Source organism: Cricetulus griseus, chromosome 2 (genome assembly GCF_003668045.3).
Source record: "Cricetulus griseus strain 17A/GY chromosome 2, alternate assembly CriGri-PICRH-1.0, whole genome shotgun sequence".
In the NCBI taxonomy this organism is placed as follows: Eukaryota; Metazoa; Chordata; class Mammalia; order Rodentia; family Cricetidae; genus Cricetulus; species Cricetulus griseus.
Window position 1 is genome coordinate 180137253 of NC_048595.1, and position 25504 is coordinate 180162756.

At 36.9% G+C, this 25504-nt stretch overlaps 1 protein-coding gene across 1 annotated transcript in view; it reads right to left on the reverse strand.

The window, feature by feature from the left end:
* Positions 1–25504, reverse strand: part of Adamts19 (ADAM metallopeptidase with thrombospondin type 1 motif 19) — a 170420-nt gene that overhangs the window by 54504 nt on the left and 90412 nt on the right. Inside the window, exons 11-14 of the mRNA XM_027400942.2 lie at positions 23204–23305; positions 17909–18039; positions 16817–16989; positions 11132–11259 (exon numbers count right to left, since the gene is read on the reverse strand). Of these exons, the coding sequence (XP_027256743.1) occupies positions 11132–11259; positions 16817–16989; positions 17909–18039; positions 23204–23305 (534 nt within the window). The remainder of the gene's footprint in view (positions 1–11131; positions 11260–16816; positions 16990–17908; positions 18040–23203; positions 23306–25504) is intronic.

A 25504-nucleotide genomic window follows, 5' to 3' on the forward strand; every position in this document is an offset into this window, starting at 1 on the left:
AGACTTACCAATAGGATGGATCGCATGAAAGAGGGAATGTTGGAGTTTGAAGACAAGGTAGAAGAATTTGATCACTGAATCAAAAAAAAATGATGAATCTAAAACCATCCAGGAACAGCATGCATTAACTAGGGGCACCAAATGAATCACAGGTATAAAAAAGGACACAAACACTGGTCAAATGTCCAGAGACTATTTTCAACAAAATCATAGGAGAAAAATTCTCAGTCTAAGGAAAGAAATGCTTATCGAGATGCGGGAATAACACATAATGCCGAATAGTCAGACCCAGGAAAGAAACTCCCCATGTCATAATAATCAAAACCCCAAATGTACAGAACAAAGAAAGGGTCTTGAAAGCTGCAAGAAGGGCCAAGTCACAGAAAAAGGTAGGCTTAACAGTTTTCATTGGATATTTTAAGACACGGAAGGGGACTTTGATCATTATTCTCCAAGTTTTTAAAGAGTACAGTTTCCAACACAAACAAACTATGGCCATAATATCTATCATAATCAAAAGATTAAGAAAAACATTCTATGGTAAAGGCTGGTTAAAAGAATGTGTAACAACTAATACTGTAATTCTGAGGAAACTCAAAGGAATATTTTGGATTGAAAAAGGGATAAACATGTCCAAGAGATAAGAATGAGAGGATAACATTAGGTAAGTGATAAACAAAGAAATCTAAAGAAAATAAGCACTATAAAGTTAACAAAATGACAGGAATCAATATGTTATTTTTAATAACTTTGAATTTCTTTCAAAAGACACAGCTTATCAGAAAGAATTTAAGAAACTAGATATTAAAAAAAACAAATAATCTAATTCAAAACAGGGGTACAGATCTAAACAGAGAATACTCAATATAGGAAATGCAAATGGCTGAGAAACACTTAAAAGAATTGTTCAACATCCTTAACCATCAGGGAAAGGCAAATAAAAACTAGTTTGAGATCCATCTTACACCTCTCAGAAGGCTCATGCTGGTGAGGACGTGAAAAAAGGGGAACACTCCTCCATTGCTGGTGGGAGTGCATACTTGTGCAGCCACTGTGGAAATCTATATGCTAGTTCCTCAAAAAAATCTGGAATAAGTCTACCTAAAGATCCAGCTACACCATTCTCGGGTGTATACCCAAAGGACACTCCATCCTATCACAAGGAGATTTACTCAGCTATGTTCGTTGTGACTTTAGTCACAATACTCTGGAACTGGAAACAACCTAGATGCCCTTCAACCAAAGAATGGATACAGAGGAAGTGGTATATTTACACAATAGATTATTACTCAGCTGTTTTAAAAGATGACATCTTGAAATTTGCAGAAAAATAGATGCAACTAGAAAAAAATCATACTGAGTTAAGTAACCCAGATTCAGAAAGACAAATATAACATGTATCCACTTAAAACTGGATATTAAGCATTAAGCAAATGATAATCAAGCTATAACCCATAGTCCCAGAGAGATAAGGCAAAAATGAGAGGTCTAGGATAGATCTCCCTGGGAGGGGCAAATAGAAGAGATTTCAGGGGTGGGCTGGGGGCAGGTAGGGATAGGAATGGGAGGATTGGGAAGGGAGGAGGAGAAATAGAGTAGAGGGAGAGAATGCAAGGTGAGACAGTTGGAATTGAGGGACATTTGAAGGATGGTATGGAAGCATAGTGCAGAGGAAACATCCTAAAATATATGAACAACATCATAATTGGAGAGATCTAATGAGATCTCTTAATAATGGGGGATACTGAGTCTTAACTGGCCATCTCTTTTCACCAAATGGGGCTTCCTGCAGCTGGACTGGGTTGCATTCAATTGAGCTGTGGGCCAAAAGATCCCATAGAAATCCCGAACTGCCCAGGCTGTTGAGAAGATGAAACAGTAACTCTCCACACACTGACAGTGGCGCTCCATTGCCAAAGAAAACACCTATACAACTCATTAAACATGGAGAAGTGGTGCTGGTGCCTTTTGCATGGAGCCTTTTCTCCTATGTACTAGTGTCTTTGGTGTGGGAAGGCACTTTGCAGCCATCGAAGTAGAAATGTAAACACCAACCCAGCCACAAGACTTTTGACCTACAGTCTGTCCTATCTACTAAATATGTTAGGGCAATGGTGGCACACAACTTGTGGGAGTAGCCAAACAATGTCTGATTTGATTTGAGGCCCACTCTTATGAGAAGAAACCCATACCCAACACTGCTTGGGTAACCAAGAACCAGAGACTAGAAAGCACAGAGAGCTAGGGTAAAACCAAACACTACTGGAGTAAAAGAAAGTATCAAGAAAATGACTCTTAATTATATTTTGTGATGCTCTTAGATCAGTGCCTTATTCAGTCATCATCAGAGAAGCTTCCTTGGGCAGCAGATAGGAACAGCTACAAGGAGCCAAAACCAAATACTATGCAGAGAGAGAGAGAGAGAGAGAGAGAGAGAGAGAGAGAGAGAGAGAGAGAGAGTAAATGAGAGGTCTCCATTGAGTAAAGAGTGGAGAAGCCAGGGGGGGATGGAGGACACCAGGAAACTAAGCCTTTCTGAATCAACTAAGCAAAGAGCATAAGAACTCACTGACGCTGAGGCAGCAAGCACAGGGCTTACATGTGTATGTACCAGGTCCTCTGTGTGTGTATCATAGTCTTTAGCATAGTATTTTTATGGGAGTCCTGGCAATGAGAACAAGTGAGTCTCTAACTCTTGTGCCTGCTCTCAGGACTCTTTTCCTCCTGCTGGGCTGACAGGTTCAAGTTCAATATGGTAGCTTTTACTTTATCTTACTGAATTTATTTGTCATGTTTGATTATCATCTCCTAGAAGATCTTTTTGTTAAAAAAAATGAGAGACAGAAATGGAGTGGATCCAGAAGGGAGGGGAGGGGGAAGGAACTGGGAGAAGTGAAGGAAGGAGAAACTATAATCAGGATATATTGTGTCAGAAAATAATCTATTTTCAATAAAACAAACAACAACAGTAAATAAGAGTGACCATTATTACCAAGAACCACCTCATAAAGGCAGAAACCATCTTAGAGTGAAAGGGTGGATAAAGGTTCTCTAAGAAAATGGAACCAGGAGACAAGAAGTAGTTGCTGTCCTAATATCTAACAAAATAGACTTGGAAGTTAAACTAATTAAGAGATACAGTAGGTTACTTCATATTGATCAAAGGAACATTCCAGGAAAAGATATTACAAACTTCTATGTACCAAACTTTATAAAGTAAGTTCCTTTACAAGCAATGAACAGATTAACCCTAACACATTAATATTAGGTAATATCAACACTCTACACTCACCAAAGGACATGTCATCTGAGGTGGGGAGGTGCACAAAATAGTAGAGGTAAGTGATATCATAGATCAAATGACTCTAACAGAACATTCCATTTAAACACTAGAGAACACGCATTTATCTCAGTAGCTCATGGAACCTTCAACCAAACAGAGCATGTAGTGGAACATGAAATATAAACCGTCTTTCAATAAATATAGGGGACAAATAATTTTTTTTTTGGTTTTTCAAGACAGGGATTCTCTGTGTAGCTTTGGAGCCTATCCTGGCACTCACTCTGGAGACCAGGCTGGCCTGGAACTCACAGAGATCTGCCTGTCTCTGCCTCCCAAGAGTTGGGATTAAAGGCATGCGCCACCAACGCCCGGCTCGGGGACAAATCATTCTCTATATCTTATTTAACCTCAATAAAGTAAAAGTAGGTATTAATAGTAATAAAAAATCAATGGAAAGTATAGAATCATGAAGATTTAACAACACTGGATGAATTATTCAAAAGATAAAAAGAGAAAATTAAAACTTAAGTAGAGTAAAATAAAAATGAAAATGAAACATTTTAAATCTACAGGATACAACGAAGGCACTCCTAACAGGATACTTTATTGTTATAAGTGCTTACATCAAAACTGAATAAACATCGTAGTGATGTCCTCTAAGGTCTTGTAAAAACAAAATCAAAACAAATAACCCAAAACAGTAAACAGGGAAAAATAATCAAGCTCAATGTAGAAATAAGAATGAAAAAATAAAATCAATTAGAGGAGGATATGGTTCTTTGAAAAGATAAACAAGTTTGACAAAACCTTAGCCAGATTGACAAAAAGAAAGAAAGACCCAAATTAACAAAATTAGAGATGAAAAAGGAGATATTACAACAGACACCATTGAAATCCAAAGGATGGGAAGAACACACTTCCAAAACCTCTATTCCACAAAACTGGAAAGTCTAAAGAAATGAAGGGAGTTTCTTAATGCTTCGAACATGCTGAAGTAATCCAGGAAGACATAAATATTTAAATAAATCCATCATGAATAACAAGGTTGAGTCTGCAATAAAAATCCTCCAAACCCAAACCAGCCCAGGCGTAGGTGGATTTATTGCAGCGTTCTAGCAGACCTTTAAGGAAGAACTGAAGCTGATCTTTCTCAGACTGTTCCATAAAATAGAAGAGTAGAGGCTGCTTCCAAATTCTTTTTAACAAAGCCAGCATTACACTAACTCCTAAAACTTCTACAGTTGATAAACATGTTCAGAAAAGGCAGCAGGATGAAAAATTATACACAAAACAGGCAGCCTTCTACATAGCTCAAACAGTATCTTGAATTAAATCTAGCCATGGAAGTGGAAGACCTATAAAATGAATACTTTAGGACTATGAGGAAAGGAATTAAGGTATACACCAAAAGCATACAATATGGACTGGTAGGATCAATATTGTGACAATGTTATTCCTATCAAAGGCAATCTACAGATTCAGTACAGTTTCCATCAAAATTCCAAAGCAATTCTTCACAGATATTAAAATGCAACCTTAAAATTTATATAAAAGCACAAAAGACCTAGGATAGACAAACAAATCCAAAGAATAAAAATACTGCTGAAGTATTACAATTCTCAAATTCAAGATATATTACAGAGCCAAGCATTCAGAAGAACATAGAGTTAGCAACAAAACAGACACACTCAACAATGGAGTAGAACTTATTATCCAGATACAATTCACACTTCTACAGGCACCTAATTTTTACAAAGAGGCCAAAAATACAAATTGGAGAGAAGATAGTACCTTCAACAAGTGGCTCTGGTTAAACTTGATAGCTACATGTAGAAGAAAGTAACGTAATTCTCATTTCTCATTCCGTACCAAACTCAACTGCAAATGGATCAATAATAGTCTAAACATAATTCCTGATGCTGTAGTCTGGTAGAGGAGAAACTGGGGAATAGACTTGAATTGATAGTCACAGGAAAGAACTTTCTGAACAGGACCCAAAGGACACAATAAATCAAATGAAGAGGCAGCCTGAAAATTGTGAATTAACCAATTTTGGATATACCAGCAACATATCCAAGAATGGGTTAGAGTGTAGAATATATAAATAAAGGACTTAAAATATAAAATTAAATATTAAGAAAAACTAAACAATAGATCTCAAATGGCCAAAGTACAACATCAGGAAAATGCAAGTTAAAACTACTTTGTGATTTCATCTTACTCCAATCAGAATGGCTGAGAAAAAAAATTCAAATGACAACAAATGCTAGCTCTGATGTGCAGAAAGGGAACACTTGCTCACTGTTAGTAAAATTGCAAACATGTACAGCCACTATGGATGGATATCAGTGTGGAAATTTCTCAAAAGGTTAGAATAGCTCTGCCATATAATTCAGTTCTACCACTTTTGGGCACAATCCAAAGGACTCTATATCCCTCTACAGAAACACTTGATCATCCATGTTCAATGCTATTCTATTTACAATAGTCAGTAAATGAAATGTCTAGAAGTCCATAAACTGATGAATGGTATAATAACAGTGTGGTACATTTACACAATGGAACACTATTTTACTATGAAGGAAATGAAATTATGGATTTTGGGTACTGGCTTTGAATCTTTAGAAATAGGTTTCTAAATTGAAGTAGCCTGGAAACCAGTAAGTGGCAATGAGAGAGCAAGCTTACAAGGGAGCAGAGATACAATTCAGGTGGTACAAAGAGGGACTGTAAAATAATGGGCAAGAATGGTTAATGGGGTGTGGCATAGGAGGGAATGGTTGAGGAGTAGCTATCTAGAGAGAGGGAAGGATAGCACCAAAGACCTTCAAAGGCATGTAGACACCTAATAGGATAAATCTTCCTAAAACACACATTTGTGCCTATATAAGAGGAGTTTAAATGGAATTACCCTATAATGGGGGGAATACTGCTTTCCAGATGCTATAGGCTACCTAATAATTAAGAAAAAAAAAACAAAGCTCAGTGGTAAGTATGAGCTACCTCTTTCCAAGAATTTGGTCACTTTCATGCCCTAAACATTACATTCTATTGCCATTCTTGAGTCATAGAACAGGAAAAAATCCAGCTGCTGTCCATAAGGAAGTGTCACCTCTACTCTGTAACATTCATTGCACAGAGGGTGCTATGCATGGCACCAAGGAAGTAAAGTAATCAACAGTCTTATCCGAGTGTGAACACTGAAATCTACAGTTCTAGTGTCTGGCAAAACAAAACCATTGGTACAATAGTGGCAAAATTTTAAGGGCATAACCAATGGCTTCAGATTTTAAGGACTACCCTGTGAAACAGAATTTATGTGTACCACCATTAACAAGACCAAGAACCCGAGGCTGAATAAGTTATAGTCCCAAGGAGAGAACCTATTATTATTACTCTGGTAAATGGACATCGTGTTAAGTTCTTATCTTTGTAACCACAGAGTAGTGCATCTCTCAACCTCCATCAGAGACAATTCTTTTACAGTAGTAGATGATGTAATGTGCCCATGTCATCCTCCCAAGGCTCAACAATCATAAGAAAAGAGGAAGTGGAAAGAACCATAATGGATAATTCCAGAAAAAGAAATGCTTTCAGGACATGGCAGGTTAGTTGCATATACCAAATCATAGCAGCTGTGACTGTATAAAATCAAGCAAGACAAAATCCCAGCATGGGTAGCAGAGATGCTCATGAAATTGTACCCCAAATGAAGAAATATTAGCAACTGATATATGATTCTGGGGAGGGAAAAGTGCTTTCCTTTAGGGATATGGCCCTTGGGAAGCTACCTATTGGCCAGTAAACGACCCTACACCCATGCACATCCTGGCAACACTAAGTGGATGCAGTGTTTAAAATAGAACATATGAAATTAGGAAGGAATAATGGTAGGCAGATAAAGGAGAGACTGGGAAGGAGGAAACATGGTATGAATTTTTATAAAAATACATTATATGCATGCATGCAATTCACAATCAGTAACAAAATGAAAATTGAAATACTTTTGTAAAAATTTGAGTTGTTTCCTTCCTCCCTTTATTAAACCATTGACTTAGGATGAGCTTTATCTCTAAAAGTCAGGTCCCTGAGCGGCAAACTACCAAACTGCGACATTCTGCAAGGCAAATAACACCACAAACTCATGTCAAATAATTAAACTGGCAAATTGGCTAAATTGTAAATAGTGGCAATAATATTTTCCTTATAGTAAATACCTAATGATATCCCAAAGTAGTTTTGAAAAAGGAAACAATTATTGAAGAAAATGGAATTATTGAAGAAAACAGAAGGACTTATGTTCTGATCCACACACTCATGCTACTGAGTGGCTGAATTCCACTGCATGAGTGGCCTCACTTCCTAAGTGAAGTGAGTATAGGAACTTGCAAACATGGATGACAAAAGTAAGTGTGAGTTTTTGAAAAACTCATTTTAATACGTTCCTAGAACTATTCTGTCCACAGACAGCTGAGACCAAATTAATTTACTATTTCCTATTGAAATACTGCCCTTCACTGCAACTAAGAAGACATGATCCTGCTTTCCCCAGTTGAGTATACATACATCAAGACAAATTTAGTCTATCGGTCCTTTAAGAAAGCCACTGAGGGACCCTCTTTCATAGAAAGTGTTTGAATGAGAGACCGATAAACTAATACGTGACAAGTGACCTTTATATATGGGAAATTTTTAAGTATAAAAATTGGAGTCAAAACCAAGGATTTGTTTTAGGCTATGGCAAGCAGATAAAACAAACAAACAAACAAAAAACAAAACCAGCGAAGGTATGAGTATTCAGAGAAAGCAAAGGGCACATGAATGCAGCATATGGAAGCATGTCTTCCCCCTGGCAGAGTGCCCAGCAGTGTCAAAGCATAGAGTACTGGTTAGTGCCAGGCTTTGGTCAGCCAGTCAAGCTTATTTCAGAAGTGACCATCAGAGGAAGTGCTTCAAATACAACATATGTGGAGGTCACTTAGCAGGAGTCAGGAACACCTGGGTGCTGGCTAAGAAAACAAGCAGTCCTTTGTGTTTAAATGGAAAAATGTAGGATGAAGATTCAAGTGTATCTGGATAGCAGCAATAAGATAATCAAATACTTAAGCAGTGAAAATTGAAGTCTTTGTGTTTTATAACTGGTAGTCTCAGTATGTTCACATGAACCTGAAAGCAGAATGGCTTAGGAAGGCCATGCCCTTTCACCAGAGGCAGGCACTTTAAATACCCCTGGTGAGTTGATTGTGAGCAAATGATTACATGACTAGGCCAACACTTATTTTTGCAAAACCAGAAATTCTACTGAGCTAAACAGGCTTCCCCATGAAACACCCATTGGAGCTTTGTATTCATCATCTTTACATTTCCAGAGTCAGGTTTGTGATTATACATTTGAGGTTAAAAACAAAGCAAGCTAATCGAATTCCCAGTTTTCAGAGCACTGTCAGGAAATTCTGCATGTTTTTTTTATCATTCTTTGACCAAATGATGCATTTTAATAAACAAAAAATGGAATCTTGACATATTCTGATGCAGACAGAAGTCACATGCCATTTCAGAGAATTTTACTCAAATTATAATACAGATTTATGGGAGCATCTGTGTAGTTTTTGTTGGCATAATTTTAATGTCTAGCACAAGGCTATGTAAAATATCAGGGATCTACAGCACTGTGACATGACAATCATAGCTTATCAGGCTATTATATCTGACCCATACAATTAATTATGAATATTAATATAAAAAATAAATCCACTTACAAATACACTAACCAGACAGATTCATGTCACAATGAAATAAAATTACAAGTTTAATTATTAGAGGTCCCTTAGACTGTCTTGGCCTCCTGCTGGCACCCACATTCAGAGGGCTTGGTTCAGTCCAATGCTGTTTCCCCAGCTTTATGACTAGAGTCTCCATGCTCTCACTAGGTTAGGTCAACTGTTTCTGTGGGTTTCTGCAGCACCATCTTGGCTCCTTTGCTCATCCCTCCTCCATTTCCACAATTGGATTCCAGGAGTATGGTTCAGTGATTAGCTGTGGGTGCCTGTTTCTGCTTCAAACAGCTACTGTATGAAGGCTCCAGGAATGGTAACCAAGGTAGACACCAATCTCATTATAGGGGAAGGGCATCAATGGCATTTTCTCCACCATTGCTTGGATTCTTAGTGGAGCCAGTCTTTAACCCTAGAGCACAAATGGACTTTGGGAGCCCATTCCCTAAAGAGGGATACTATTGCAGCCCAGATACAGCAAGGAGGGCCTAGGCCCTCTCCCAAATGATATGACAGACTTTGAAGGTCCCTATTGGAGGGCCTCACTATCCCTGGGGAGGAGTTGGGGGATGGGTTGGGGGTTTGGTGGGGAACATGTGAGAATGGGAGGGTGAGGGAATGGGGGATGGATATGTAAATATGAGTAGTAATTAATGAATTTCAATAAAAAAGTTTAATTATATAATATATAATTCTGAAGCAAAATATGTATAAAGTCAATTATCAGTGGAGATTTTTCAAATCACTGTCATATTCTGTTGATGTGTGTTTAACACATAGCTCAGTGTTAAACTTTACAGCATCACAGCAGAGTGCAGAATGTTGAAACTGTGGAATACTCAAGTTGTATGAGGTTCCAGTTTCTAACTATAAATCTAATGCCTGTAGTGGGTCACTGATAGATCCATGCAAAGCTTAAATATTTTCTCAGTGGTAGGGTTGAGGGAATCTTTATGCAGTTTTCAGACAACTATATAGAACAAATTTACTGGCCACTTTTCTAACAAGTAAATTTTCAGATGACTTAATACATGTGTGTATAGTGTGTATGATTTGTCTGAGAACATGGTTCCCTAAGAGATGTTGTAGCTTCAGTACTGTTACACTCAGCTAATTCTCTCATTTATCTCCCATTTCTAGAAAACACATTAGAAATTGCCTAGGAAAACATAGCAACAAACTCACGAATAAACTAACCCCCATTGTCACTAGGTCACATTTACTTCCAAGGGCTGCTTGAACACACACACACACACACACACACACACACACACACACACACACACACACACACACCACTTAATAGAGAAAGGTCTCTCTTCTCAGTCCCAAGATGGACATCTCTGAAAAGCCAGCCATAAGAAGTCCCTATGGGGTCAGCATTTCCCTTGTGTCCAGTCCTTTCGCCATGTTCTCAATGATCACAATGACATTGAACTTCCTGCATATTAATCTTCCAATGAAAGCCAACCTAATATAATGTCAGAGTTATGAGGAAAATTTCCCATTACAGCTTTTGATCTTTCCACTGATCTATTCATGCTCATTGACAGAAGATCTATTTCTAAAGACTGATGGAAAACAGCACACAAGTTCATGTAAATGAACATTTTAGGAGCAAACAAAATACAATAAATACTATTAAAAAGAGAGGATGCATTTGAAAAATGATTGATTCTATTATGTTGGTAAATATTTGAATATGACAAGCATGACTGATTTTTAATGGTTTGTGGCTCCTGTCTCAGGAGAGGAGAGAACTGGAAAATTAAAGTGTTTGACTCTTTGTTCTGGAACACTCTGATACATAAGGGTTCCAATTTTAAGAATGAGATCTGTGTCTATGTCTTAAAAATCACCGATTCTTTCAGTTGCAATAGGATTTGTGGGTCCCCTAGTTCTCACTCATCTTTATACAAGTGGAGATGTGGCATTTTAAGTTACCATCCCAGTCATGTCTGAACCACCCAATCCTCCTGATTCTCTGGCCAAAGTGTTTCACCATGTGATGAGGCTTCCCAATGGCCCATAGTGTCACTACAGCACATAGAGTCTTGCTTTGGGGATATCTTACCTGGCACCTGCCATTTGCACATACATCTAACCCCTGGTATCCACAGGAAGTTCCATCCATCACCTTTTCTGACAGAAGGACTGACTGCTCCTTTCCAACAGGAGAGCAAAACAAGGCGCATGGTTTTCCTACAACAAAGTGGATAAAAGAAGAAAGACATTGACTTGTCAATTTTTTTAATCTTAAGCTCTATTTTTTTCCATAATAGGTAAAAATACAATTCAATGCTCACTGAGCAATACAACATTAAAATAGATCCATACCAGAGGCTTATCATATTAGATGCCATGTTTTCTTTGGAAGCACCCAGTGTGTGTTAATCTCTACCTGAAGGAATCAGGATTCAAATGATTTTCAGATGTATGTTTTCTGGCACAAAACGACAGAAAAGAAAACAACCATTTTCCTGAAATATATTTGGTCCATCCCAATTTTTGTCCCTATATTTTGGGATGATAGCTTCCTTACTCTAAGCACACACCAGGGTTCTGCTCACTTAAAAATTCTGATTAATATTTATACATGAAGTTCTTCTGATGTTTCTCACTTACATATTTTAGCATAGTAATATTTAATGTTTATAGACATCCTTTAGAAAATTACTAAAGCAGAAAAAACAATTGTCAGCAGATTCTCTTTATTCTGTTTTTTTTTTTTCCCTCGGAAACAACAAGTGATTGTGTAGGGGGCACAATGCTGATGGGCTTGTGGACTCAATCCCTTCCCTGCTTACAAACAAACCATGTCAGGATGCCTAATGTCCAGGCTGGGAGCCACTGATTCACAGTCAGGAACCCTTGAGCTGCTGGCATTCATCCTCAATGTCTCACTTAGCATGAAGTAGGAGGGCTGGATTTCAAGCACTTGCCTCTTAGTCTCAAAAGTGGCATCATTTTTTAAAAAGTGTTTCTATTTTGAATCCTTTTATGAAGGATCTGAAGTATTGGTGACACCAACAGTGCAGATAATCAAATCTGAAACCAGAACAGCCTCTATGCTACATTACTTCTCCCCTGGCTCGACACCAGCCAGCCCTTTACTGCTTATTAAACTTGTATAAATAGGATGGAAAATAGTTTACAGCCCTTGACACGGCTCTTGTGTCTTCAGTAAAGTTCCACGTGTGCTGATGGTATCCTATAAATACCAAATAACAGCCAGAGGCATGGAACAGGGTATCACTTTGCAAAGAGAAGACAGACAGTTAAATGAGCCTTCAAAACTGAACATTTCAAACAGTTTTCACATGTGGCTCCTGAACAATTTTGGGGAATTGGAATATAGCCTTTAAAGTGCATGGTTTTGAAATTTTCCTTTAAGATGCCATTAGAAGCCTCTATAAAGCAGTTCAGTGTGCTCTCACACCTCAAAGTAAAGTGTGCTTATACAGTGATTGCTTACTGTGTCAGATCTTTGGACTTAAAAGCAGCTGCTATAACTGCAACACTTTAAAAGTGGTATATGTAATTCTCTTTCTAGACTTTTCATTGAAGACAGAAGCACACCAGATACTCGAGTTGAAAGGAGTCAGCCCTCATGACATTTCCACTCATATTCCAAACAAGAAGTCTGATGAAAAAAAAATCTTGGTAATTTTCCTTTTGTAACATACTGTTCATACAATTTCCATAAGTAAACTTTATAGATGTCATAAATCTTTGATCCCAGTCTTTCTTCCCAGAGAATACACTGGAGACTTTGACACTAAGGTGATCCCTGAAACATGCCAGTACTTGACAGGCAGGTGCTAAGGCTTGATTTAAAGGAACATCAATCTCCAAGGTGCACACTGCCTATAGATAATCAGCAGGGCTTCATCACTCATAGAGGATGTAGTTACAGAAACACTAAAGCCACACATTGCTCTTTTATATACCAAGGAATGTTTGCTACCTCAATAAGATCCTATACCCATTTATCCTTATCATAAAGGAATAACAGACGGTACCCTCTATATTATATGATATGATGTATTATCAAGAATTTGAACTTGTATATGCTTTATGAAATCATATACTTCATTTTCTCCCATAGTGTGATATGAAGACTAGTTATTGGTATGTATATTATTGATCATACAGACTAATGAACTCAATTGATCCATGTTGTAAAGTGGTTAAAAATATGCAATTCAAAACCACAATGAAATACCACCTCACTCTAGTAAGAAGGATCGTTTCCAAAAAGTCTAAAGAGGTCACGTATGGAATTGAATGTAGAGAAAAGGGAATTTTACACTTAATTGGATGGGTGTAGTAAGGCTGCTCACTGAAAAGTTGAATGAACTTCTACATGATCCAGCATGTAGTGAGAGGAAACTAAGTCATTGTGGGAAAGAGGGATTCAAAATCATTGCAGTAATCTTTACAATGATGGAGAAAAGGAAATAAACTGTGTATCAGTGTCTGCGTAGATAAGGGCAATGTGCTCCATAATGCTAAAAAGACTGATGTCCTGTCCTTTTCAGCACAATGAATGGCATTTAAGACTATCATGTTATGTGATATAATCCATGTGAGAAAGATAAATATCACATGACCTCACTCATCTTTAAATATAAAAGTTGATCTCATAGATGTTGAACATCGAATGTGATTACCAGAGTCTCGGGAGACAGGGGCAAGATGCAGAGGGAAACTCTGTCAGTGGGTGCTAAGGAGTTCTGGTGTACTGCCTCTACAGACTATGTGACAACAGAATGTACCACACATTTCCTAAGGTAAGAGTAAAACAGTTGACAATTTCAGCATAAAGAAGAGGTAACTTTTCAAGGAGATAAACATATTTGATTTGAATACTGCACTGTATTACAAAAATATTGATGTTAACATATAAAATGTACAATATTCTGTTTTATGAATCATTTAACTATAAATTTAATTTTAAAATCCTTATCTATTGATTGTGTAAATGGTATAATTCACTGATGATAAAATGATGCTATAAACCAGGCTTTCTTTCCTTCATTCTTGTAAATATTTTTATTCACCCTTGATGTGTGTATGTAAGGTGGAGAGCAGCATTTCAGAGTCTGGCTCTCCTTCGAACATGTGCTGTAGAGATCAAACTCATGTCATCAGGCTTTTGCCCGGTAAGGGAACTTTACTGTGATTTCGTGCAATATTACATTGATGCCCATTCTGCCTAACTTTCCTTTAATCTAAAGGAAACCTATTGTGCTCCCTTATTCCATATGAGTAAATTGGTTTCAAATGAATGTACGTTTTACTAATCCTTCAGCCAGTTAGAGGTGATGACTGGATTATCCCACAAATGAAAAAAAGGTGAATGGTCATATTGACTAAACCTTTATAATTAGAAGATATTGAAAATGTGCACAAATTTATGCAATAAAATTTATTAGAAGTTTGATATATAGCAATTACTATACCATTACTATACTTCAAACAGACATTAGAGGGAATAGAGATGAAGTCTGATATTACATGACGCTTGTGGGATGCTTGGAAAGGATATATAGCCAACAATCAGGAATTCTTGTTTCCTACAGGATTAGCATAAACTGAATTTCCCATCCCAAATCATGAGGTTTCAAGGTATACAAAAAGGGAGATTAAAGCTTGAGAATAAAAAGGTATAATGCTAAAAAAAACTCCCTTGTCTAAGGGCTTGAAAATACATAAACATTATATATATTTGTGGATGGTATGGAATTTGTTCTTGCTTATACTGGAACTGCAAAAAGGAATGATGAATGTAAGGTAGGAAGAAGTTTAAGGGGGCTACAAAAATCCTTAAAAATCAGGCAATTAAGTTTGTGTAGCTGAAACAGTGTGTGTGTTCATTAAATGGAACCAGTGGGAATGGACAGGAAGAGTTAAGAAGGTCCAAGTTGTTTATGTAGAGATATCAACCAATTCATTGTAGACATCAATTTGAAACTCAAAGGAAAAATCTGACCAAAGACATAACTTGATGAGTTATTTGCATATTTGAACTCTTGGTTATGATAGTCTACCCAGGAAGAAGATGTCTTGAGAGTATCGAACATCTCTAATAGTCAGAGGAGACAACAGTAGAGACACAGTAGGGAAGCCAGATTTCTGCTGAGTCATGGAATCCAAGACACAAATATTCAGATGGACAAGGACTGATCACTTGTTTGATGTTTCAGGTAAAAAATAGGACAGTAAATCATATACAAACCTTAATTTTCATGAGACTATTCAAGAAAATTACCAGTATTTGCCTTAGGTGAGTCCATATTGGAGGTAAGAAAGCAGAGGACTGTAAAAGGGGAGAGTAGGCCCACATCTCAAGGGGGCCGTGCACCGGAGGGAAGTTCTGTGTGGTTTTCATGGGAAAGGCCTACATATCTTAATAATTGATCATAAGTCACCCAACTCAGAGGGACTTAAATATATCAAAGTTGAGCTGATCACTAAGGTAAAGGAAGGGAGAAGAGGGTGGCATCATGGATGCAGCTGGAGAGACTAGCTCTGGCAAGAGGAATTAAAACCCTGGAGTGAGTGTCTGTGGAAAGAGCTAAGCCTAAGTGTGTGACAGTGAGAACCTAGAGGTAGTCTGATTGCTATTTTTTTCCATTATGTTGTATAATAATCTGTACCTCTCCATTGTTTTTTGTTATATTATACTCATGTGCTTAAGCTGAGAGAACTGAGCTTAAAGAAGCTCTGAGCCATCAGAGTGTGGGCCACCAATCAGACTTAAGGAAACACAGGAAATCACAGTCCACCTTGAGAAGGAGATGAGGTAAAGGAAACCCTGGCAGCATGATGGATCCAGAGAACTCACTGCCACTTTTGTCCACTGCCACACAAGCACACATTTGATCATTGTGGGGAGTGCTGTCATCCTAGACTAACACTGCAGCATATAATTTTCTTGAAATTCTCATTTTAAAATAATTGGAGATTTATTTCAGTTTGCAAAACGTAGTTTACAAACGACCCATGTACTTTTCTTAGTTAGGATCCTCAAGTGCTGCACCTTGGTTGTTATAGTGAAATATATAGTAAAGCATGAGAGTTCACTGTTAGCTGTGTGTGCTGTTCTGTGCCATTTTGTCAAATGTATGAGTGCATGTACACCTGTCACAGCCAGGACACTAGAGTATTCCAGCAGTTCATGGATTTGCCTCTTGCCACATTAATCACCAACACTACCCCTAGTCCCTGGTACCAATCATTGGCTTTCCTTTCTATAATTTTGCCATTTTAGTCTGCTATCTCCATAGATCATACTGTAACACATGGCCTTATATGGCTGACATTTTTCATTTGGCACAATGCGTTGAAATCCATTGAGTTTTGTATCTTTCAGTAGTACTGGTTGCATAGTATTCCATCACTCAAGCAAACAACTTCTACATTACTCATTGCATGTCCATCTATTTTAGAGACTTCCAAACTACTTTCCAGAGTGCCTGCACAATTTTATATTTCTATCAGCAGTGTTAGTTATCTCCACTTTCTTCCCATCTTTACCAATTCATGATATATTCATTCTATTTTAATTTTAGTTATTCCAATAGATGTATAGTCATTGTTCAACATTAATTTAGGATATATACATGTTTAGTTTTTGGTTGTTATATGCCAGAAAAGTCAGAAAAACAAAACCAAAGTCTACAAATGACTATTAGATTATTTGTAGAACAACGTAAGTATTATTAAACAATTTGCATGCAGCTGGTAGTCATACCTTCATCGAAGACAGCTTGCCACTGAAGTGCATGCTTTGGGTACGAAGCTCTAACACTATAGGCCTGACATTGCCAGTCTCTGAATCCAGGCAAACCTGCAGGACAAGGTGGATTCTCACATATTCTGTATTGTTTTCTGGGGCCATTACAATCCCTTGCTTCAGAACCTAGCCTAGAAAAAGAGTACAGATAATAAATTTCACCTTTTCCCCATAAGTAGCAACTTTTAAAAGTGAAAACCATCATATTTATAAAATACAGTCCTTTCCATTAAAATGCTTCTTTAAAGGCATGGATATACTAACTGACTGAGTAGAATAGGGCATTCATAGGCTTATTATATTTTTAAAAACTGGAACATTTTTGAATGTTCAAATTATCTTTTAAAAATCTATGAATTACAAAACTGACTTAATATAACACAGAAAACGTAATTCAAGGGCAGAGCTCAGTGCAACATGGAAAGGCTGACTCCTATGTGTCAGTTTGCTCTGAGGATTATGAAGCTCATATTGTTAGTAAATTCAGAAGCTTTGCAGCTGTGTATAACTGCACTGTGTCCCGGAGGACCACACAGAGAAACTGAGTAGAATCCCTCCCTCCTGTGTGCTCTCTACAGGTTCAGTGGCACTCAGCAGGAGGGCCTGTGGATGACCCCCAACTGTACCTGAGCCCAGCATGGTTTTTGGTTTGTTCTTTCTGTTTTTGTATTTTCAGCTTTTATCATCACTAGCTTTGCTTTGCTCTCACCCTTTGCCTTTCTGTGGTCCCATCATCCTCTTGCTGTCTCCTAGTTCCTTCAGCTGTTTTCTTGACTCCTCTACTGTACATCCTGCTCGTTCAAGTACATCGAATTACAATTACTCATGAATAGTCTCCTTTTGTGGACTTCATTACTCATTTTTAGAAAGGCTGACCAATGTTTTCTTCTTAAAGGAGAGCTTTTATTTTATGTAAATAATTTGAGACAGTGGTACAGTTGTAACAGTCTCTTTTGTTTTCCATTATGATTCACAGATGATAAAAACTTGGCATTTCAGAACTGATGAGTAAAAGCCCTCCCCCAAACCAGGAGTTGTGACTTTCTTTACCCAGGACACTTGCGCTCTCGACTGCTGACCCCAGAACTGCAGCTTCGGCTACAGGAACTCCACGTGCTCCACTCTCCAGCCAAGTGCTCAGGTGCGGGGGTCCTGCGGGTGCATTCTCCAGCCTTACACCACTATTCCAAAAGTCATGTCTTAGGTGAACAAATCAGGGCACAACTGAAAATCATTCACTGGTCTATATAGTCACTGGAGTTAATGCAAGTCAGTTAGGTCTATGGCAGCCCAAGTGCCAAATATGAAGACTGCAAAAGACAAAAGTTAGCTGGCACTTGGCAATATCAAGGCCCACTTGCTTGGTTCTGGTGTCATGAACAGTCACGACATGAAAACAGTTCACAGAGATTGACTACTACAGTGCAGAAAATCCTGTGTTGTGAGGGAGAAAGAGTAGAAATAGAGGAGAGGGGATCTGAGGTTGCAAAAGCAGAAGAAAAAAGTTAACACATGCTGTGAATCAAATTAAAGGGGGAAAACAAATAAATACCCCCACCATACACAGAAGAATAGCAGATTCCAAAGTAGCCATGTATAAGTGTGGACAAATAGCAATAATTATCCTTCTGGAATGAGGCTGAAGGAAACATTTAGGTGAACTTGAGTTTCCACTAATACTATAGCAAGAGTTCATTTGAAAGCCACGTTTGTTTGAAAGATCCAAGCAATTGATTGTGGAATCCTGTGTTTCACTTTGAAATTCTGTGACCAGTTTAATAGTTTTAAACTGGGAAGTGTTACCATGAAAACAAAGAAAGGAATGTGGTCTTTGTATTTTTTTTTTATGTTTTTAAATTCATGTGTCTTTTTCATGAAGTTAAACCAATAGCCGTGAAAGGGGTTACTTCTATGGCTTTTGAGGAATGATAGGATAGGTAGACAATAGTAGTTATGTCTATGGTTATTGAAGAATGATCAAATACTTGGGCAAGAGTGCTACAATTTCTCTTAAAAATAGATCATGTAGATGATGCACACAGAAAACAAGTACAAAGCAACAACATCATACCTTGAACAACATATTAGAATATTAGGACAATTTCGGTCCATAGTTATAAAATAGCAAGGCAAGGAAAGTAGATCCTTCTGGCCATGGGAGGCTTAATGCAACAAAGGGCATCAAGATTTGAAAAGGATTTTTGAGAAAAGTGCAGAAATGCTGTGACTCTCATCTTGCTCATGTCCACGGTACAAAAGAATCGCATTCAGCATAAACACTGTTTTGCAAAGGTTGAGTGTGGCATAGCTTAAAGCAAAAGGATTTTGTGATTAACCGTAGTAACAAGCTTATTAGAAGTATAATTACAGTAATGCTGTAAGTAGGTTTTCATAAATCAAAGTCCCATTAATTCAGAGCATTTTAATTAATGTCTTGATTTAAAATTATTTTGAAGATTTTTTTTTACTATTTTTAGAGGAAAGAATTTAGAAAACAACACTATATCATTTAGCTTACATCCAATTGATATTTTATAAGCAAAATTAATCACTTCTTGTATATATTTTTGTTACATCAAAACTAATTCAATGTTTTTTCGATATAGTATGCTTTAAGTTCCATCTTTTAAAGCAAGGTGGGAAGTGTCACTATTGTTAAGTTTGCTAATAAATAAACTATAGTTATATGTGAAGGTTCAATCTGACATGTGAAAAAAAATACAGGAAAAAGTGGTCAATGTAGAAACTTGTATATTACGCACTAGCTTTAAGCACTCAATAATTTACAGGAGCCATGGAAAAAATCCCAGTATGAAAACTGTCAAACTTGAGTTGGTCACAGTTTTTGGCCTGCTCCGAGGGTGTTTACTTTTCCCCGGGTGCATATCACAGATCTTTGCCCATTTAGCAACAAGCTGGCGCTGACTGGCTAGGCGAGAGTTCATAGATGACTGGAAGTCTTTGGAAAGCAATGGGACTTAGCCTGCATATAATTTGAACTAGATCACATCTGGCACATGAAGAAAAATGGAAACAGACATGCAAGCCAGCATGCACGCAGAACCTGGTGATATTTAAGGAAACTGTAACATGATAGCTAAGGTTTTCCCCCTTGCTGACAACCATGTTTCTGCACCAAAGGGACCTGGTTCTGCATCTTGTAGGTAGTGAATGTTGTTTCTGTGTTACACAAAGTGTTAATTTTGCTTAAATTATTATATAACAAATTATTGTATAAGGCATTCCTATTGATGCAGGCCATTAATTTGGTAGCACCATTTTTTGTACTATGTGCTTGTTATATTTTAATGTCAAGAAATAAATGATAAATAGAAAAAATTCTATTATCTACAAAATTAGTTTTATTTACAAAAACATTAATACTATAAAGTATCAATCATTTCTGTGACAAGACATGTCCTAAGATGTCTAGCTGTGTTTCTGTGCTGCCAAATATTTATGCAGACCCTCATAAGAGGTTTATGAGAAGAGAAATGGTGGAGGGGCAAGGAGGTGTCAAAGTGGCAGGACAGTGGTCCCAACACACTGTGGAAACAGGGAGACAGGCAAGGCCGACAGGGGCCATCTGCAAAAACACTTGGTGGTTGTCAGGGTGTAGGGGTCTTCCTTATCTCCAGTAGTGAATGACCACAGAATTCTCAAATGTCTTAACTCTGGAAGATAAATGACTAGACAATAATGAATCCTTCAAGGTATCTAATTCAAAGTTGCTTCTTAAGCCTCCTTTTCTCTCTTTCCATTCAGAGCAAATGCTGTGACTAGAAGGAAACCTAACTACTTTCTGTTTCGTAGTAAATAATTTATTAATGCATTGCTTTCTATATTGTTAACCAAAATGGTAGATATGGTACAATTGTAATAGTGTAAAAGGAGAAAGGTTGCTTCTTTTACCTTGTAAAATGCTATTTAAAACAGTATATAAACATCCATCTTCAAAATCATTTGACTAATAGAATTATGTAGGAATTTTTTATACTCAATAACAAACACCCTTAGTGGTACAAAAGACTTTAAAAATTCCAAGCTTTGTTTCTTGTTTTACATCAGCCTGAGGCATTTAAAGATTTGCAATAATGTAAAAAGTTTGGAAGTATTCTGAATGGTGGCTCCTACAATAGCTAAGACACATGAGTATTGGAAGAAGTTCACATGACCCAAGAAACTGGGAAACTCATTATGCATTTGCAAATGCAAAACATTAACAACCTGTAGAACAATATCACAGGGAAAGAAAACATTTTACCTTTTATGAGTAATTAGAGTTTCGGCTGAAAAAAGAAATTGACTTTAGGGATCTCAAGAATGTAAATTATTCTTAACTATACAAGAAGAAAATTGTTATAGCGAAAATATTTAGAATTCAGGTTATAACAATGAGGCACTAAATATGACAAGTGACTTGCATGATATTGGAGAACTCTTGGCCGGAAGTTCAGCATCCCTCTGTGATTCTGCATCGGTGTTTCCAGGATGATGAAAATTATTGTCTTCCCAGAGTTTTATGATTCAAGCAATAAATTACTCAGGTTAATGTCACTTAAGGAATTCCATTAAAGTGAGAAACACACATTGTTGTACCTCTGTTTATAATTCGAGAAAAAAAAAAAACAGACCTCAACCCTCATTCTCCACTTAATCTCATAGAAAAATATTTGGCACAGTCTATAAACAACTGGCTGATAGTTCACAGAAGTGTTCCTCAAGATGCCATTCTATACTGAAAGTGACAAAACACTTCAAAAGGAGTTCCAAATTCAACAATTTTTTCTCTTTTAATTAAAGAAACCATAGAAGTACATGTTTATATCAATTTATCATTGCTTCCTAAAACCAATCCAGCAACCCTTCTACCTTTATGAATGGTTAAATCTTTATGAAGAACATATTTTTGAGAATTCCATATGTAGAATATATATATATATATATATATATATATATATATATATATATACTCATTTCCACCTCTTATTTCCTTCTTCCAGCTCCTCTCATATCTTTCCAAACATGTTCTATTGCAATGTGTTCTCCTCTTTCCCCCTTCCTTCCTTCCTTCCTTCCTTCCTTCCTTCCTTCCTTCCTTCCTTCCTTTCTTCCTCCCTCCCTCCCTCCCTCCCTCCCTTCTTTCCTTCCTTGTTGGATAACCCTAAGTCTAATTACTGCTTCCCACATGTACAGGAGTGTGGAACCATCCATGCCAAATATCTCAGTGGCCACATCATCACAAAATGAATGACTTTCCCTCTCCTACCAACTATCCACAGTCAATAACACCTCACCAAGGGGTGGCACATGAATAACACAGTTACTTCTTTAAAAATTTTTAAGTTAATTTCTACGAGTGTAAAATAATACATGCTATGTGAATATATAGCACAGGAAGCCTGGGCTTTTCTGGAATCTCAGAGGGTATTATGAGATATTTGTTTTTCTGAAACAACTGTTCCAAGGCTTTAGGGGCGACCTTAAGTTATTAATGAGATCTCTCTGGTATTTTGATGTTAGCAGTTGTGCTATCAAATTTTTGTTTTAAGAAATAACTTGAGGAGTATTGGTTTTACAGATCTCAAGTAGGAACTCTAAAAGAAACGGATGAATTTAAATACATATGACCTACCAAAATGAATCAAAATAAAGTGAATAATTTTTTAAATTTACCCCAAACTCAAACCAAACCAACCTAACAAAAATCCAAAAATAAATAAATTAATTAATACATTAATAAGCAAAAACCCAGGTCCAGATGGTTACAGTGTAGAATTCTACTGCACCTTCAAAATGGAACTAACATTAACATCCTCAAATTATTTTATACAGTAGACACGGAAGACTCATTCCCAATTCTTCTTATGAAGTCATTATAACCCTGGTACCAAAACCAGACAAACACAACAACAACCACAGAAAGAAAATTATTGGTTATCTCTGTAATAACCGAACTCCTGAGGGGAAAAAATCATAATTAAAAGAATTCATCAGTGCTCTGGGAAATTTTTATCATTGATGCTATCATTAGTGCTTATTTTATTCCTGTGTATTTAACTAATAAAAGAACATTAATTTGTTTTGGGGGAAAGTAGTATTTATATCTGACTATGAGCATTATACTAACATCAAGAAAAATTGCACACCTTAATGCTAAAACACACATACATATGAAAACAATAAAAACTACAATTAAAAATAGATTAAATATTAACATTTAACATACTGAAATAAATGATCTGACTGATCCTAAGACAGATGTGTGTGTAGATGTTGGGAGACAATGCAAGTTTCCCATTTCATGTCATTTTCCTACTTACTCTAGGCGTGTGAGTGACTCACCTTGCCAGGGTCACAGTCAGTCCCATCCATTGGTGGATCAAGCTTGGTCCTGCACTCTGCCTCCCCTTCTACTCTGCACCACAGACCTGTGCAGAGAACATGCTGTAGAAAGGGCACAATAGTATAAGGGGAATGGTCCACAGCTTTGAGTTTAGGTCAGTAATGGTAGTAATTATGATGCAAGCAAACATGTATTTGAGTGAAAATATGCTTCATGTAATTTTAATATTAAAGATAAATGAAACAATACCTGGATTGTCTATAGGGATAGAAAACTTTACATGTAATCTTAGAAATTCTGTTTAATAACTTTAAATCTTAAAAAATCGTGTGATAAATTAGAGGTGTATGTAAAATTATGTAGCTAATAACAACAAATTTTTAGCTGAAAATCCAACATTTATTCCTGGGTAGGAACAAAACCGCAAGAATAAAAAAATTGATTTTTTTTTACTTTTCTATTTTTGTAGTATGACCCTTGGTCTTGAGCATGCTAGGGAGGAACCATACTACTGTGCCCTAGCCCTAGCGCTAGCCCTTACGTATTTCTATTTGTGTTACTCATTCAACACTCCTTTCCCACACCTCTTCATGCAGTCTTTCTTTTATGCATGCACGACACGGTTAAGACACACAGCCTTGACCCATACGTAACTCTATGTAGATATCTGTCAATCATCATCAATTATTTTCACTTATGCAGAAATAAATCTCTTAGACATTTGGAATGCAATAAACTTCTATTGAAAGGTTAGAATTTTAAAACCATTAATATTATGTGAATAAAATAATTTCTACAGAATCGAAGAAAAGAGAAGATTGTCAGGAGCAGTTAAAGAAAACTTTAAAGAATGAATCAATTGAAGGAGAAAGATTATCTCTTATCTTTCCACTATGGAACTTTGGGATTAGCCCTATCCACAGACATTCATCCCATCTGTATTCTTCTAAGAAGCAGTATTTCAATTCCTCTGCTCATGGTCCATCCCTCCAGCTGCATCCCAGATGCCATCCTCTTCTCGCTGGTACCTTACTGCTCAGCTTGATTTTGATTTATGTGTTTAAGTCCCTCCGTGTTGAGTGACTAATGATGAGTTCTTAATGAATCAATTCTTTTGTATTCTTAATGAATACATAGGCCCCTTTCCACAACAACACACAGAACTTCCCTCTGGTTCCATGAACTGAACTGTGAACTCACTTTCTCCCCTCACCATCTTTTACTTTCCTAACTCCCAATCTGGATGTCCCTAATACAAATGCCAATCATACAGAGACACCTTTCTTTGCTCATGAACTTGTAACATTAACACTGTGAAAATGGCCGTCTTAGGGTTGGAACTGCTAAATACACTGATATATGTTTAAGCTAATATTTTGAACAAATTTTATTATGATTCTAATGCTAATTTTTCAGAACTCCTAAAACATTATACTGTTATGTCTAAGATTCAGACCTATAAATTGTTTGCAATTTCCTAAATGTCTAGTCCACTAGAAGAGAGATATAATTTGTTCAATTTGTTTGTTCTGTGAAAATGAATCCCTCACTTCAAGATGTTTGGTGTAAATATATCTTACTTTATTTTGAATGTGGTTCATCCTGACCCTTGTGCAGATCACTTCCTCAAAAATTCATCTAGGCAGTTACTTTAAAGACTGAATAATCTTGCTGCTTTGTGATGCTTTAGGTTCTTGAAAACGCCCAAATGCTTATAACTAAGTGAATATGTCTTAGGCTTTACAATTTTAGTTCTTCAAAATTTTACCTTTCTCAAGTTCTTTCTTAAGACTTTTTTCTTATAACTAGGGTCAAATGCTGAATTCTCATCAAACAACAGCTTAACAGCTATTCAATAAAGTTAATTTGGGCTAAAATAAATAATTACTTCAGTTCATTTGCCAACGAAAAAGCAAACCTTCTACACTATCATTTCAGAGCTGACCACTGTTGGTGGTCTAAATGCTGACCTTCAACCATGAGCAGTTAGTCCTTCAAAACAGCAGGTGCTCTAATCAATTCCCACTTGAGACACTGAGAAGATAAATAGCAAACTTGGCAGCTTTTCAAGATAAGCACAACCAGGTATAAATCATGCAGAGGGGATCTCTTGACTACTTCGCATTCTGTAGGTCTAGAGGTTTATGCTGGGTAACCTATAGTCTCGGTCTTATGAAGAATCCCAGTTGTCTACAAGATGATCTCTCCAAATCAAGTGAAGAAATGGTATAGACTGTTTGAATTTTTAAAGGTGGAATGTGCTAAATGTGTACTGTGTCTTAACTAGCTTTTTCAAAGGA